Source organism: Gopherus flavomarginatus, chromosome 1, assembly GCF_025201925.1.
Source record: "Gopherus flavomarginatus isolate rGopFla2 chromosome 1, rGopFla2.mat.asm, whole genome shotgun sequence".
Lineage (NCBI taxonomy): Eukaryota > Metazoa > Chordata > Testudines > Testudinidae > Gopherus > Gopherus flavomarginatus.
This window is the reverse complement of record NC_066617.1, coordinates 273740825-273758170: the sequence shown is the minus strand read 5'-3', so window position 1 is coordinate 273758170 and position 17346 is coordinate 273740825. Positions and strand designations below refer to the sequence as shown.

The 17346-nt window shown below is 43.8% G+C and overlaps 1 protein-coding gene across 2 annotated transcripts in view; it reads right to left on the bottom strand.

Moving 5' to 3' along the window:
- Positions 1-8420: 8420 nt before the first annotated feature.
- Positions 8421-17346, bottom strand: part of UGGT2 (UDP-glucose glycoprotein glucosyltransferase 2) — a 280647-nt gene continuing 271721 nt past the window's right edge. For both annotated transcript variants that reach the window (XM_050947053.1, XM_050947062.1), the window contains one exon: positions 8421-10302. In XM_050947053.1, the coding sequence (XP_050803010.1) occupies positions 10280-10302 (23 nt within the window). In that variant the 3' untranslated portion in view covers positions 8421-10279. The remainder of the gene's footprint in view (positions 10303-17346) is intronic.

Here is a 17346-nt window from a genome sequence, read left to right as displayed (position 1 = left end):
GGTCTGACCCAGTATGGCAGTTCTTAAACAACTCAAAGCTTTTTTTTTATGCTGTTCTAAGATAGTTTGGCCTATAGGTCCATTACTGTGTGTAAACAGCTGTTTACCTTATGTAGTGGATAGAGGGTCTAAGTTGCTTTTATTTCAAGTCAACATTTAAAATAGTTTTGTGTTTACACAAGCTAATTTCAGTAAGTCTAATAAACAGCATTGCTCTGTGTGGTAGAGCACATACAGCACACAACTATAGCTGGATTAAAGAGCACTGCATATTTTCTTTCAAAAAACCCAAAACATTCATTTCCTCCCTTTCCACAAGCCATGGCTGAGGGAAGAGAAAGTTACTTTGCTTTACAGAGTAATCTGATTCAAAGAGCCCAGAGGAACCACCTCTAGCCTTAAGTAAGTTCAAAGTTACAGCAAACAGAGGTAAACACTTTAGCAAAAGGAACATTTACAAGAAAACAGAACACAAAGATAAAACTAACATGCTTTGCCTCGCTGTTACAAGTTTGAAATATGAGAGACTTGTTCAGAAAGATTCGGAGAGCATAGATTGATGTCTGGTCCCTCTTATCCCAAGAGCGAGCAACCCCAAAACAAAGAGCACAAACAAAAGCCTTCCCCCCACCAAGATTTGAAAGTATCTTGTCCCCTTGGTCCTTTGGGTCAGGTGTCAGCCAAGTTACCTGAGCTTCTTAACCCTTTACGGGTAAAAGGATTTTGGTGTCTCTGGCCAGGAGGGACTTTACAGTATTATACACAGGAGAGCTGTAACCCTTCCCTTTATAGTAGACAGTGGTGTTCCCTGGGACAGCATATGCAGCAACAGTGTTTTGTCTGCCATGGGGATGGCTTCTTTTCAAGAGAGGCACTTCTTGAAGCCCAGCGAGCTGAGCATACCCTGGTGCAGGAAGAGGTCCCTGACAAAAAATAAGGCTGGGGCAGGGGGGGAAATCAAGGTTTTTTGTTTTGTTTTCAAAGAGAAAATAAGACTGAAGACAAAATGCTAAATAAGTGAATGATTGCAAACAGACTACTACTGGCTCTGTCTGGAGCCAGGGGCAGTTGAAAAGAAACTGAGGAGGAGTTAGCTCAGGTGCTGGTTAGCCTCGTGGTGGGGCACAAGGAGAGACAGCACCTGTGCAAGCCTAAAGGATACTGCTACCGAAGTGCTCCGATCAGCAGCACAGGGATACAAGTGCACCTACAGAAGAGCACCCAGAGGGACACTATTCAAAGAAGAATCCATTTTCCTAATTTGGTATTTTTTTGCAACAGAAGCAAAAGAGAATTTTTATCATCTGCATGTATATCATTAAATGAAGAGGAGCGCTAAAATATAACTTGAAGGGACGAAGTTTAACATCCCTTTAAGACGAATGGGTCAGTGCATGTTTATTGATGCTATCTGAGGTACTCGGACTGGAAACTCGATAAAATTATTCTGTGTTGACATGCTGTGGAAACTGCAGCATGAAAGGACACAACATTTTTCTAACATCATTTTGGGGGGCAAGTAGAATAGGAAATGGTTTGACTTCCGTATCTGATTGGGAAGGAAGAGCTAAGAGGCTGGGCAGTAGAAAGAGGTAAATAGAATTCTGTGATTTTAATACTGTTCATTAGTCTCCCTCATTGTTAGGGAGGAAGTAGACTAAACTAGAAAAGGCTGAGTTGACCAAATGGGTGGATGTAAGAAATAGGTACTAAAAGGGAAAAATGTTTTGGTAACAGGAAGTGTTAATTCCTCAGCCCTACCAGTTAGGGCTAAAGCAAAAATATTACCACTTATATTTGTTGAAGGATTACTAGCTTTGCTGGCACATTAAAAGTTCATTTTAGGCCTCTTTTGAAAATACTAAGTGAGCCACGTCTGGCATGTAAGATGGCTCCCCCTCAAACAAGTAACAAATTTCCTTCGCTAGTTTTTAAGAAGTGACATGCTGTCTACCGGTGGCACAGGTACAGAAAGTTAATGGTATAAACCACACACACAAGCTAAATAAAAATTTCATAACAGGTGTTTGTAGCACAATAGCATTTGATTTAAAAAAAACTGCTCAGCCCTACAGTTTGAAAATTAAAAAGTAATTTTGACCACTTAAACCTCTAAAATTGACAGTTTCATTAGATTAACCTCACTGCTCGTGACTTTTTATATTCTATTTTTTTTAAAATAAATTTCCCAACTTTCTTTTTAAACATGGGAAATTGACATGTTAATGCTTAAGACAATATTAAAATGTGTAATACTGATTTATGGCAAATCCAATATTAAAACAGCCTTGCAATGAATTTATAAACTTGCGACAGAGCTCAAAATTGCCCTTGATGTGATAACAAACTGTTTGTTCAGCTTTGCAAAGTAGTCTATCAAAAATTTTTTAAAAAGAGTAACATCTTATTATAAATAGAGATGTACATTTACTTTCCTATTTCTTTAGATGTAAGAATCACAAATGTTAAAACCAATATTGGTAAGCAGCAAGAAGTATGTCCTTGTTTCAAATTAGATGTCTGTTTTCTTGCCAATGGACCATAAGTCTTTTTACAGAGGATCTTCTACTTACAAGTACTCATTTTAGGCTAGTCACTGACAGCACACGATTCATTAAAAAAAGTCTTAATCTATTACATTTTCATGAACTTTTAACCATTAATAATAAAGATAGGAGAAGGCAATTTGCTTGCCCAAAGTAGCAATTTTATGCTTTAAGAATGAGAAGCCTTCTAGTCTAACTTTACTTATCCAACCTCTGAAATTGTAACAATTTTTTTATATAAAATCAAAAGAAACCTAAAAATTCATGTCTAGAAATTTAGGAACTACTTTTGTGGCACTATATTTTCACATTAACTAAATATATTTATGGTGACTCCCTGTAGTTATGGTATTCATTTATTTTCAAGGTTGTAAGTTTCAAATTTGGTCATGAATGCAACACAAGGCTAAAAAGTTCAGGTTTCTCATTAAAACAAAATCTGAAAACGGGTAATCATATTCTGCTCTTTAAAGCTTAGTGAATTTTGGGTGATGTAGCAGCTGTACATATTCCAAACCCAAGTATAAAATCTGGCAATCTTTGTGAATAATTTCTCTCTAGCCTGCTGGTGAATATCATTGGCTAAATTATACACAAAAAATTACTGTCTCTCTTCAGCTTCATAAAGGGAGCACATTTATGTGTGGAGAAGAGGTACTAATATATTGTAGACCCTTCTAACAGGATAAGAATGCTCTGGAATCCCAACATTGATAAACTACCTCAAACGGGAGAATATTACATTGTTTTTTGAAAAGAGGACAATCTGTTTGACTGTACTTACCCTACAATAACCATGATTCTTAGAGAAATTGACAACATTTATTTCGTTTCTGCAAATGCATCCCATGCATGTGACATTGGAATAATTTGAAGTAGCAGTGTCATTTGGGGCCATAGCTGTGCCCTGGATGCTCACCCACTCTACATAGTTGAGGGCATAAAGGATGGAGCAGCACTAACTGCCCTTCTGTTTCTTCAGTAAAACATAATTGAGGGGATCAAGTACTCTATAGTAGAGGGAAAGAAGGGCAGGTCCCAGAACACAACAGATCTAGAAAAACCACAGTTAATGTTACTTACCTTACAACCACTCTCTGTGATTGTCCCTGATTCCACTTCTGGTGACTCCAGTAGTGAACTCATGGCCAGGAGCTGGGTGTTTGGAGTCTACTGGAAAAATGACTGTACACCAGCTCTGCCAAAAGGGTGACATTAATTCTGGAGCCCTCTACCAAGGAGTAATGCTGGGTGAAAGCTGCTCTACAAATCTCTGAAATTGGAACAACCCATAGACAAGTTGCAGTCTCTTTTATATGTGGTGGAATGGCTGTAATAAGTGCAGCTGGGTCCAAGAAAGCGATTGTGTTTTAATACAGTCAGACACCCATTTAGATAAGGTTTGGATGGATATTGGCTGGTCCTTCATTCCAAGCCAAAAATTGACTAGAACTTGTGAATGATTTTGTCCTGCCCAGCTAATAGCAATGAGTCCTGCCAACATCTAAAGTGTGAAGTTTAACTTGCTCCCTGGCTAGTAGGCAGCTAGATCAGTTGTATGAGGTGGTGCTTCCATGAGGATGTGGATCTCTTCTATTGTCTGAGCTGAGGTGATAGACAGAAAGCAAGCTGTCTTCACAGACAGGTGGTATAAAGAACAGGTTGCTAAGGGCTCACAGGCCAATCCATCAGCCTGGATAACTCAACAGTGAGGCCTGGAAGGGTGGAATCTGACTGGAGGAAAGACATGAATGAGGAACTTGGCTCTGAGAAGACCATTATGACTTTTGATAGGAGGAGGATGAGCAGAATTATCTGCTAAATGTACTCTTGTGAAGCTGATGGACAGTCCTGAATGCTTTAGGGCTTGTAAGTAATCTAGAATATCTATTGAGGTTTCTAATGCAGTAGGTGCTTTTATGTTCCCCTATAGAGAACCTCTTCCATTTCACTGCATAAATCTTCCTAGCAGAATCCTTCCTGCTACCAGCCAAAATGTTCTGGACTTCCATGGAGTAGGTACTGTCCATGGCCATTAGCTAGCCAGCATCTAGGCTGTGAGGTGCAGCAGTGTTGGGTCCGGGTACAGGATCTGACCTTTGCTCTGCATGAGCATGTCGGACAGCACCAGAAGTATGTCAACATTAATCAGAGCAGAATACCAGAATCCTCTGGGCCATGCTGGGGCTATCAGAATAATCAAGGCTGCATCATGCCTGAATGCCCTCAGGAGTCCTCGATTGACCATTCATGACTGTTCTGAGTATTGTTTTTGGAGCTGATCTGCTACGGTGTTTTGCAAGGATCCAGGCATGAGGTGACTAAAATAATTCAACCCTGTTGAAGGGGATTTGGTAACAACTATCTGCCGCCTTTAAGGTTGGTGCCTGTGAAGTTGGGGTTTCCCACAGCTCCCCTACCTAGTTCCAACAAGCCATCATTTATTTGCATTGCCAATCTACTGGGGACCGAGGAGCACAGCTGTTCACCTGACTTCTTGTGTACTATTTCTGCTAGAGTTTTCAGGGTATCTGCCACGCACTGAGGACGCTCCAGGAAGGATCCAGTAGATGGCACCCTGGGGTGGGATAGTGAAGTAGTAACAGCCTCATCAGATAAAGATGAAGAAATCATCATAGCTAGCTGGACCTCTTGCAGATTATCCTGTTCAGCATAAATCACACCACCAAGTCCCTGGACCAGTTGTCTTCCTGAGTTCTGTGACAGGAAAGAGAGTTGGGTTTAGAGGCAGGAGCAATCCATGGATCTCTTCTGCCGGTTGTACCCTCATAGGGCCCAGAATGGCCATGATTAAATAGGATATAGGTGTGGTGCTGCAGGCCATAAAGATTACTATGTTCCTCTCAAGACTTCCTGATGTCCGCTCTTGTAGCCATGTCCTCTGGAAATCTAACTATATTAACAGCAAACTAATGACAGAAAATCTGTGTGAAGAGACATAGGTTCTGCAGAGGTTCCATCTCACAGCCATAGGCAATAAGCAGGCACTGTAGGGTAGTTGCAGCTGCTTCACCCTTTTTTTTGGCTACAGGATGCAGAAGGGCATTCAGTTGGTGCATATGGGGCCTCAAGACACCGCTCTTGAAAAATATTCTGATAATTTGTGCATGGGGCAGAAGAACTTAGTTTACTAGCTGTAAATTTCTCATTTTACACATGTACTGGTCAATATGGAAGAACAAGTGGAGGTTACTTGTACCCATCTGAATGAGAGGTCACTGAGGATATTGCATCTGATAATCTTTCCCCTATAAAATTCAAAAGAGCAAGAATATAAAGAGTGAATTAACAGTAAATTAGATGAGAGGGATCCTTTCATCTTGCTGTATTTGTATGCTAGGCGAAGATCAATTCGCATCTGTTCTTACGTTGACATGCTGTGTTCAATCAGCCAATGCACAGCTTCACCACAGAGAGAGAAGATTAAAAGATGTCACAATATGAAGTTGTTCAATTGGTAACTGTTCTTCACTCATTCTTAATCCAATTGTGCCTAGTAGTGGCTTTCACATATGACATCCATCGTTGGTGATGGATTAAACTGAAAAAGTCAGCACTAAATTATTACTAACTTACTGCACTGATTCTCTGAAAGAAGAGTGAAAAATATCCAAATGAGTTGTTTTAACGTTTTAATACCTTTAATGTAAAATAGCTGAAATAGATGTGCAGAAATTGCTAAGACTGAAAAAAGTGAAAATCAGCCTCTGACCTACAAACATCTAATTACATCTCTTGAAATCAATTTGTTAATTAAGTTTACACTATGTAAAGGATAAGAACTGAGCAAAGGAAAGCAACAAGAGTTAAATTTTAGTGAAATTTCAGCATATGTATTATTTATTCCACAATTATGGGGCAGATATTTTAGCTTATTATTGTCTCCTTTTTGTTCAGAATTCTTTCAGCAGGCAGCTTTGGATTACAAAGGCTTTATTTCCTTTTCAATCCAATACAATGTGCATGTTCTTGGCAACTCAATGAAATGCATTTATAAATCTAAATAGGTTTGTTAGAGTGTAGACAGCTGGAATTACCACTTAATATGGGAGGACATTCAGATGATTTTTGGTGCCAAACACTGGACCTGGAAGAAGCAAATTTATTTACATGTCTTATCTAGACAACTTAGGCAATCTGTAAAACATATTTTGCCAAGACACGCTGACAGAACACTGTTCAAAGGGAACTCGGATTCAAATCAGTAATAACTTATCATCTTCAAAGCACCTTATAAATACTAACACACAAATTTGAGTGTAAAATGAGCAACTTACCTTGTAATAAGATGGTCTCTCAGTAGAAAACTTAGTGAATGGTATAGAGAAGGTAGATGAGAAGCTTCTGTCTCATAATGCAAGAAAGGAACATTCAGTGAAACTGAAACGTGTCATATTCAAAACTGATGAAAAGAAATATTTTAACATACTGTGTAATTAGACTCTGGAACTCACTGCCCCAGGATGTAGCTGAGGTAAAGACCTTAGCGAGATTCAAAGAGGGATTGGACACTTACATGAATAACAAGACTATCCAGAGTTATAACAATGAATGCTACAAGAGTATTGGAAGAGATATAAAACTGCAGGTCTTAAACCAATCTAACTATTCGGGATTAGAATGAGATCATCATATGGGAAGATTATCCCACATATGCCTATTGTGGGGTTTCTTGCACCTCACTCTGAAGCATCGGGGGCTGGCCCAAAGGTGTACTGGTTTAAAAAAAAAAAAAGGTGGATAACCTAAACTCCATATAACCCAAATGAGAAGTGGATAAACTCAGTTGATCGGAGTTTACTCTTGACTACATTACTGGGCTAGTCTCTGTCAGAAATAGGATACTGGATAGTCAGGAATATAGAAATTGCCATATTGCATCAGATCCTTACTCTATGTATATCAGCACCAGTCAGTTCACAGCTTCTACTCAAACTGCTCACGTGCTCTGAAATCTGAATCAAATCATAATGACAAGCCAGGATACAAATGAATGTTAGCATCTGTGGTTAGTTAGCAAAAAGGGAATTTCTTGCTCTAAAAGTGAGAACCATACTCAGTTTAAAAAAACAGAACTGAAAAACATATTTCAGTTCAACTGACAACCCACATTTCAACAATATATTCTGACCTACTCACTGGTGTCTTTATTTGCCTTTCTAACAAAGTTAAATGCACTCAACTTAAATCTAAACTAATATGTGATGTAGAAAAGGCCCAGAAACAATACATGCACATACATATAACAGCCAACAGGTTATATAAATTCTTCGTTTGAGCAGCCCACTGATAGCAACACCATTGCATCTACTCCCTGGCCTTAACCATTCGTTTATACTATCCCTTTCACATTGGGAAAGTAATGGATACCCAGTGTTTTATTTTAGTAGAGTACAGATATTTTAAGGTTGGTATGAGCCCTCTTCATTCTCTCTAACTTCTTATATCAGAGGGGTAGCCATGTTAGTCTGTATCCACAAAAACAACAAGGAGTCCGGTGGCACCTTAAAGACTAACAAATTTATTTGGGCATAAGCTTTCGTGGGTAAAAAATCTGAAAAAGTGGGGTTTTTACCCACAAAAGCTTATACCCAAATAAATTTGTTAGTCTTTGAGGTGCTACCGGACTCCTTGTTGTTTAAGTTCTTATATCTTACCCTAGAAGCAATCCATCATTCTGTATATATTGCTGTGTTGTCCCCACCTCCAGGGTTTTCAAATAATAATAATAATAATAAAAAATAACGACCTGAAGAATCACTGCAATTTTTCCTTTGGTTCTAGTAACTGGCATGCTAAATTTATTGTTTAACACAAAATAACAGGGAAAAGAGAAATGCTGGAGGATCATAATGAAGGTACAGTTATTTTGTTTTATTAGGCCAATTCAGTGGCATCTTTAATATTTTGTATAACATGTACAGCTGTTTCTTGTATCATAAAATATAAAATGATATTCTGTGATGACTGCAGTACTGCTTTATTGAAGTCTTTGAGAAGTAGTGACTGTATTTATTGGAGCCCTTTATTTTACAAGCAAAACAGCATCTCAAACTGAAGGTTTTGTATTAGTGGGCCTTTTTCTGAAAATATGCTTCCATAAATAGAAATAGAAAAAGAAAAGTTGTAAAATATCACCTATAAACATATGCAACACTGCATAAAATACAAGGCATCTGTCCCACTAAATCTTTTAAACAGTTCCAACAAAATATATTTATTTTAGAAAATAGATATCGTTTAAACACTCTCTCAAAGAAAACAGATCAATTTTTTTAACATTTAATCTTAAGACAATTAAATGGGATGTTGAGTAGAGGGTTTCACATAAAATGAACAAAAAAAAAATCTATATGCAAATGATAAACCTTTCATGGCTTTGTAAGAGAAATTTTCCAACCAGCTAAGGAATAACGCTAATAGAGACGAAAAAATTGCTTTAAAGATGTAGGACTTTAGCTCTTCTTTTAACAAAAGCTTCATAGCAGAGATCTGAAACTTGAAATTCCAAAAAAGAAATCATTGCGAAACATTAGTGCACATGAACGCAAAAGGATATAAGTAAAATCTCAAGAAAAAAAAGCAAGTTCTTGACTAGGAAGATGTTTCCTTTTTAAATACACAGTATCATTTGTTCTCTTACACATTAAGTCAATGGGAGCTGTGCACATATAGTCAATAGTAGAATCTGGCCTTATGTAAGACAGTTCTTTCATTGCTGTTTAATTTTTTAAAAAATGCTCATAGGATAGATTTCAGAGACTGGAACAGTGTGCTTGAAAAACAGACTAATTCTCTGTTGGATGCCTTCTTATCTTGTTTTCAGACAGAATAGTTATGGAACACAATTACAGTACTGTATTTCAAATATGATAAAGGAAGTGAACATAGAATAGACTGTACTGAAATTTTAAAATATCTTTTGTTATAAAGTTAGTTTTGGATTAATGTGTAACAAAATAAATAATGAAGTGTGACTGGCTGTAAGTTGACTTTTTTAAAACAGATAACAGTTCATCAAGCTTGCACAATAAATTAAAAATTAAATCTTAGGTTTTATAAACTTTGAAATTGGTTTTAAATATTTTGGATTGGTCCAAAGTTCTATATTTCAGTAATAAACTGTTTTACAACTGCTTTGCAATGCTGTGAATTTTTCTTGTGAAACACAGTACATCTTACACAAGAAAAAACTGATGCATGTACATTATACTACAGAGTTTAAATATGCTCAACTTTGATTATGTGTAGGATAATCAAAATAATGCAGACTATTTTCAAGTATCCCTTTAAATATCTGACAGTATGTAACATTCACTGACTACAACCAGCCAATCTAAAAAAAATCCCCTTATAACTTAAATTTAAAGGGTCCAATCCAGCATTCCTTATAAACTGGGAGTTTTGGGTATGGGAGGGATGCAGGACCAGGTCCTATATATCAGCAGTCTTTGGGAGAGAGGGGGAGAATTAACAAAATAGGAATGCCCACCTACCTTGGGTAAAAACAAAACTATGAAATCTTCATATACTGATCTTACATTATCAACTCTTCCCATTCTGTTTGAATGCTTTAAGCAACATATTAGTTATAAAATGTTTGACTTCACATATTGATGAAATGTTCAATGCCTCTGCAGTATGTATATCTTCCATTCCATCTCATGTAGAAGATTCAGTTGTGCCACCATAACTATTTTTTCCAAATGATGCTAAAGTTCATCATGTTTAAAAACTGTAACCAAAAAATAACAATGATATATATTCGCTCATATTTAAGCAGCAGTGCTGTAATACACTCTAAAATGTTAAAAAGGCCCCAATATCTTCAGGGGGCATTTTATTTATTCCCAGAGTCCTAAAAGTCAGATCACATATTTAAAAATTCACTGCATTTTGTAGACCCTGATAACAACTGACCATAAGCATTTATAAATAATCAAAATGACTAAAGAAATGATTAAGTATTATTTAGCAGCAGAGTGCATTTATTTGCCTTCTAATTTTTGAGCTATTATGATTCACATTTTCATGATTTTCTCTGCAACCATTGGGGCTAAGATATTTTTAAAATAAAAGTTGAAATTCTCACAGCCTATAACTTCGTCAAACTAACTGTTTGGGGAGAAATTTAACATGCTGGATTTCTGTCTCAGGCTGAGCAATTTAGGAAACTTTCAGCCAAAATAATTAATCTGTTTCCAAGAATGAGCCTATGGGAAATACACTGTTTTGCCAATGTTCAAAATGTTGGTAACTTTTTAGAGCTATTATATTTTGAGCAGGAACTTGAAACTTTGCAGGGTGTGGCCTTTGTGTCTGAGGGCTTGGCTACACTGGCACTTTCTACCGCAATAAAGCCTCCCTTACAGAGTGCTCTCCTCACTCCCCGTCCACACTGGCAAGGCACGTAGAACACTCTGACTCCCTGGCTAGAGTGCTCCTGGTACTCTACCTCCAAGAGAGGGATAACAGCTGTTGCCTATTGGCTGAAATGCCCCAGGGCCAGTATGAATAAGGAGTTACGTTACAGCATTCTGACTGACCTCCGGAAACATCCCATAATTCCCTTAAGTCAAGTGGCATCTCTTCTCTTTGTTGTGAAATTGGCTGAGGAATGCAGAAGTGCCTTTTCAGAGCTCCGCTTCAGATAGTGGCTGCTTATCTGCAACCAGGCAAAGCAAACATTTACTGAGTGAATGAATGAGAGGCAGGGGGGCTAGGGGGATCTGAATTTACAAGATAGTGTGCTGACACACTCTCAGCACTCCAAAAACCCACTCCCTCTCTCTCCCCACATACAAACAACAAACCTCACCCCACCACCACCCCCATTTGAAAAGCACAGTTGCAGCCACTTGAAAGCTGGGATGGCTTCCCATAATCCACCACTCCCAACGCGGCTGCAGATGCCGTAAGTGTGGCCATGCCAGTGCGCTTGCAGCTGTCAGTGTGGCCAGACTGCAGGACTTTCCCTAGTGTGCTCTCCGAAGGCTGGTTTAACCCAAAGTGATCTACAGCTGCAAGTGTAGCCAAGCCCTGAGAGATGTCTTTTGACATCTTTGTGAAAATCCACCCAAATTTGGCCAGTTTATAAGCCTTTTAAAAACACCCTGCAATTTGCATATGCTCAGTAGAGACTTGTTGGACCAGGATTTCTCAAAAACAGAGGTCGCTGCTTGTGTAGGGAAAGCCCCTGGTGGGCCGGGCCAGTGTGTTTACCTGCCCCGTCCGCAGGTCCGGCCGATCGTGGCTTCCACTGGCCATGGTTCGCTCCTCTGGGCCAATGGGAGCTGCTGGAAGTGGCAGCCAGTAGTAAGTCCCTCAGCCCATGCCACTTCCAGCAGCTCCCATTCGCCCAGAGCAGCGATCCACGGCCAGTGGGAGCCGCGATCGGCCGGACCTGTGGACAGGGCAGGTAAACACTCCGGCCCGGCCCGCCAAGGGCTTTCCCTACACAAGCAGCGACTCCTGTTTGAGAAAACCTGTGCTAGTCCATAGCTAAGCTGCCCAAAGATTCCATCAGCACTGGGCATGCTTCAGACAAGGGCTGACAAGGAATTGCCCTGCAATTGCAGAGCTGGACTGCTGTGGGCTGTCCAGGGCCAAGGTCTGGGCAGTGAAACTGACAGAAGGGAGATAGTCTCTTGTACGCTCTCAGTGGCTCCAGGCAGCAACGAGGAAACTGCCTGATGGGAATGCACAAAGGGATGGTGGGAGGAGCAGATTTGGATAATGAGCCTGAGGATGGAAACTGGGACTTGGACGCTGATCTGGAGACAAGGGGAGGGGAAATGGAGGCTGTGATTGGGAGCTTGGTAAAGAAATACTGGCACTGGCTGGGCAAGACAACTGAGACTGGGAGCTGTGGAGGAGGAGGATGGGAACAAGTGGGGTGGGGGGTATGGGGGTGGGGGAGGGACCAAGATGCAGATCTGACAGTGGATGGGCAAAAAAAGTGGGACCAATAACTGGGGGTGGGGTGAGAATGAGACTGAATGAAGAATCAGGGAAGGGGGGCTGGAAGTCAGTGTGGACAGGAAACACGGCTGAAGGAAGGGCTCAAACTTGGGGGGAAAAAGGTGGAAGAAGTGTGCCCACTAGAGAACACACTCCTCTAGACCCTGGAATGGAACCCAAGATTTCTCAGTTTCACAATTCCTGTGATGTTAGCAAATATCTGTGAAAACCACTGGCAAAGTGTGTGTCTCATCTCCCTCTAATGATGATCCATATGGAGGGTGATAACCAATTGCTGCTATCAGTCTCTTAGCTCAAGCGTCAGAGGTCTGCACAGTGATTCTAAAGAATCCAACTATGCCGATGAACCATGTGGGTGTCAATATGATGCCACACTCTGGAAAATGGTTACTTACATGTATAATATCTGTTGTTCTTTGAGTTGTGCTGTACATGTATACACTCCACTGCAGGTGTATGTGCACCCAATGCACTCGAGTTGGAAACTTTTGCCAGCCATACCAGCAGGTGGTAAGTATGCCTCTGCTATACTCATACGCCAAGTCGAGCGTTTAAAGGGGCGTGAATGCTGGCTCCCTCTCCGTTCTTAGCACTGCCAGTAAGCTAAATTCAAAGTTGCAGAGAAGATGGTAGTAATAGTGGCAGTAGGGGTGTGTGGTGTTTATATGTGGACAGCTTATCTTGAAGAACAATAGTTACTGTACACGTAACTAACTGATTTCTCCTTGGAATGATTGTGCAATTTACATCCCCAGGATCAGTTTCAGGAGCAGATGCCTGAGCACCAACTTCCAGGGGATGCTGTCCCACCAGTCTTTTTGAAATTTTGTTTTTTCGCTTGGGTGGGGGTGAGGAGAGGGGAAAAGGATAGGGAGGGTGAAAATGTTTTCTGCATGTTAACAAAAGGGTTAAGGTTGCTCCTGTACATTCTGCTGTAGGTAGCTCACAAGCAGTTTCCTTACATGTGGTGGGACTTTGGGCTACTTGAAGAGAGACTCCAGCACCAACTTGATGATGTTGACGTAGTCTCAGGAAGCCTGAGTAACACCACAGTGTCTGGAGAAGGTTTGTACAGATGACCACATTGCTGCTTTGCAAATGTCCGCTATAGAAATGTTGCTCAAAAAGGCAGATGCAGTGGCATGCGCCTTCGTGGAGTGGGCTGTTCTTCTTCGAGTGATTGCTCATATCCATTCCAGTTAGGTGTGTGCGCCGCGCGTGCACATTCGTCGGAAAACTTTTACCCTAGCAACTCAGTGGGCCGGCAGGTCGCCCCCTAGAGTGGCGCCGTCATGGTGCTCGATATATACTCCTGCCGGCCCACCCGCTCCTCAGTTCCTTCTTACCGCCCGTGTCGGTCGTTGGAACAGTGGAGCGCGGCTTAGCTGACCTCCACTTCCCTAGCTACTCGTAGTTCTCGTATATAGTTATGCAGTTATAATCCTTTTATATATATATTTGTATAGTTATACGTTTTTTCTTTGCTAACATAGTTAGTTTAGTAATAGTTAGTGGGGTTCAGGAAGTAGCCCCTTCCCTGCACCCGGTGCCGGAGCCCATGCACGGCTCACCGGGTTTTAAAATGGGCTCGGCCTGCCAGAAGCCGATGCCGAAGGGAGATCCACACGACTCCTGTTTGAAGTGCCTCAGGGAATCACACTTGACCGCTAAGTGCCCCATTTGCAAGGCTTTTAAGCCGAGAACAAAAAGGAGCGGGACTTTCACTTGCCCCTCCACCTTTGGCACCGAGCGATGATCAAGTGCCTTGCAGAAGCGCCTTCTCGGCACCGGACCCCGCCGGTACTGCCAAGGCCTTTCGGCACCGGCCGTCGCCGGCACCGAAGTCGACTCGGCACCGCTCCCTTCCTCCGAGGTCGAGAAAGCCTACAATTCCTGCTGGTGCCTGACGGCTCCCCGGCATGCGCTGTGATTGAGCCCCCTGCTCCTGCTGCTTCCGTGCCACCTGCATCGCAGCCAGAGAGCTCGTCTAAGTCGGATTGCCCGGCACCAACACCTGAAGAGGCACCGATGACATTGGCACCGTCGATTCCAGTCCCCCAGGGCCATTGAATCCAGTGCCTGACAGCTCCCCGGCACGCGCCGTGGTAGAGCTTACTGCTCCCGCTGCTTCCGTGCCAACTGCACCGCAGCCAGAGAGTTCGTCTAAGTCGGATCGCCCGGCACCGACACCTGCTGAGGCACCGACGTCGGCACCATCGATCCCGGTCCCGCAAGGGCCGTCGAATCCGGTGCCTGACGGCTCCCCGGCACGCGCCGTGGTTGAGCTTACTGCTCCTGCTGCTTCCGTGCCAACTGCACCGCAGCCAGAGAGCTCGTCTAAGTCGGATCGCCCGGCACCGACACCTGCTGAGGCACCGACGATGTCGGCACCATCGATCCCGGTCCCACAAGGGCCGTCGAATCCGGTGCCTGACAGCTCCCCGGCACGTGCCGTGGTTGAGCTTACTGCTCCTGCTGCTTCCGTGCCAACTGCACCGCAGCCAGAGAGCTCGTCTAAGTCTGATCGCCCAGCACCGACACCTCTGAGGCACCAACGACGTCGGCACCAGTCCCACAAGGGCCGTCAAATCCATTGCCTGACGGTTCCCCAGCACGCGCCGTGGTTGAGCTTACTGCTCCTGTTGCTTCCGTGCCGACTGCACCGCAGCCAGAGAGCTCGTCTAAGTCGGATCGCCCAGCACCGACACCTACCGAAGCTCTGACGACCTCGGTACCGTCAATCCCGGTCCCACGAGGGCTGTCGAATCCGGTGCCTGACAGCTCCCCAGTATGCACTGTGGTTGAGCTTGCTGTTCCCTCCACGCCGGAGATATTACCAACGGCGAGGGGTCTCATTGCCATGACAGAGTCGATGCTGCCTGACCCCGGCACCGCCGGTGCGGGTAATACAGTCTCTTCATATGACCGTCCTCTGCCAGCACAGCAGAGCGGCACTGTTCATGATCATGGTCCCGCAGACACTCCAGGTCCCGTCGGCACACCCGACACCACTTGCAGTCCCGGTGCTGTTTTCCTCATCGGTACTGGTCGCACTTGCCGCACCGGTCGGTATCCCGTTCGCCGACCCGCTACTATCGGCACCGTTCCGACTCCCGGCACCGCGACAGGTACCGTGACTCCCGTAGCCTCTCCCCGAGCCTCGAGATCTCGGTCGACCTCCCGGCACCGTTCTGGTTGCAGGTCTGGATCTCGTTCCAGGTACCGGTACGCCTCCCGGTGCTGGTCCCCGGTGCCAAATTGGGCAAGGTCCGATAGAGTCAGAGACTCTGCCCATGCTTTTTTTTTTAGTACCTCCATGGCCATCCAGACACGCATCCGTGTCATCCCACATGCGCAGATCTTATGCTCAGGACCACGATTCTGATACGCCCCCCGACAACCTGAGGTGGAGGAGATCCCAGAGGTAGAGGACCCGGTATGGGGCCCTCTAAGGGGTACGACTACTCGTCTGTCCGCTCTCCTCTCTGCTCACTAGTCTTTCTGTCGGTTAAGGAGAGGTATTGGCATGGCCAGCGGGCGCCAGCCCCGAAACCAAAGGAGGCTTGGCGAATGAACCTACTTGACTGCCAGGTGTACTCTGCAGAGGCCCTGCAGCTCTGGGTAGCAAAGCAACAAGCCTTGCTTAGCTGCTATAATTATAGCACCTGAGTGAAGGTAGTTTAGTTTATGGAGTTTCTCCCTCAAAACTCCCGCCAAGAGTTCGCTGCCGTCTTGGAGGACGGGGAAAAAAAAAGGTACCCAGAGCGTCCCTCCAGGCCTCGTTGGACGCAGCAGACTCAGCAGCCAGGACTCTGGCCTTTGGTGTCGCCATGAGGTGCATCTCATGGCTTCAGGTTTCAAACCTCCGGCCGGAGCTGCAGTATGCCATTCAGGATTTACCCTTTGTTGGTAAAGGCCTCTTCGCGGCAAAGACAGCCCCAGGCTGCGAAGCCTGATGGACAATAGGGTCCTAATGCGCTCTCTCAGCATGCATATGCCAGTGACCAAACGCAGGCCTTTCTGTCCCCAGCCGCCATACTCTGTGCCTAGCCAGAGACAGGACTTTGGCAAACGGCGAGGCCAAGGTGGTCGCAGATGAACGTCAGGACCCCTAAAGAGCCAAGGTCAAGGTCCCTCGCAATTACCACTGGGACCAAAGACGAACCTTCCAAGGTGCGCCTGAGGGCGGTGTACCAGTCACAGGCCGGGATCCCAATCCCGCTTTCTCCTGGCGTGGCCCCAGTTAATTTCAGATCGCTGGTGTTAGACCCCCAAGTTGGGCCCCAGGGCCAGACAACAGGTGCTCCGGCCTCCACCCCCCAGCGGAATTTTCCCCCAGCCCCCAGAACTGCCACTGATCACATAGCTGCTCAGAAAGCAGAACTTGTAACAGGAAACAGCACCTTGCGGTCGGCCGACCTGAGGAGGGGAAGTTCCCCTCACGACGGTTGCTTCCTGGGTAGAGATGCTGGGGGCCGATTGCCTCCCTTGTATGGGCATGAGCCACTCGCGACCCTGCAATTGGCTTATTATAAATTATGACGAAAAATTCGTTATATATTCCTGACCCCCTCCTGGGGACGGGCGGAGAGAGAACTCGAATTCCCGTCGAACCGTATCCAGGCTTGATCAACCTGAAGCTCTCTCCTGGCTCACGCGTTTCCCAGAGCCTGACTGCTTGCCGGCCGTAATGAAACTTTTGTGGTTTGTATGTGTAAGTAGAATTAGCTGTTAAGGATATCTGTATATCTGTGCTGTTAGATAAGAGGCAGAGACTGGTTCCAGCCGCCCCAAGGCT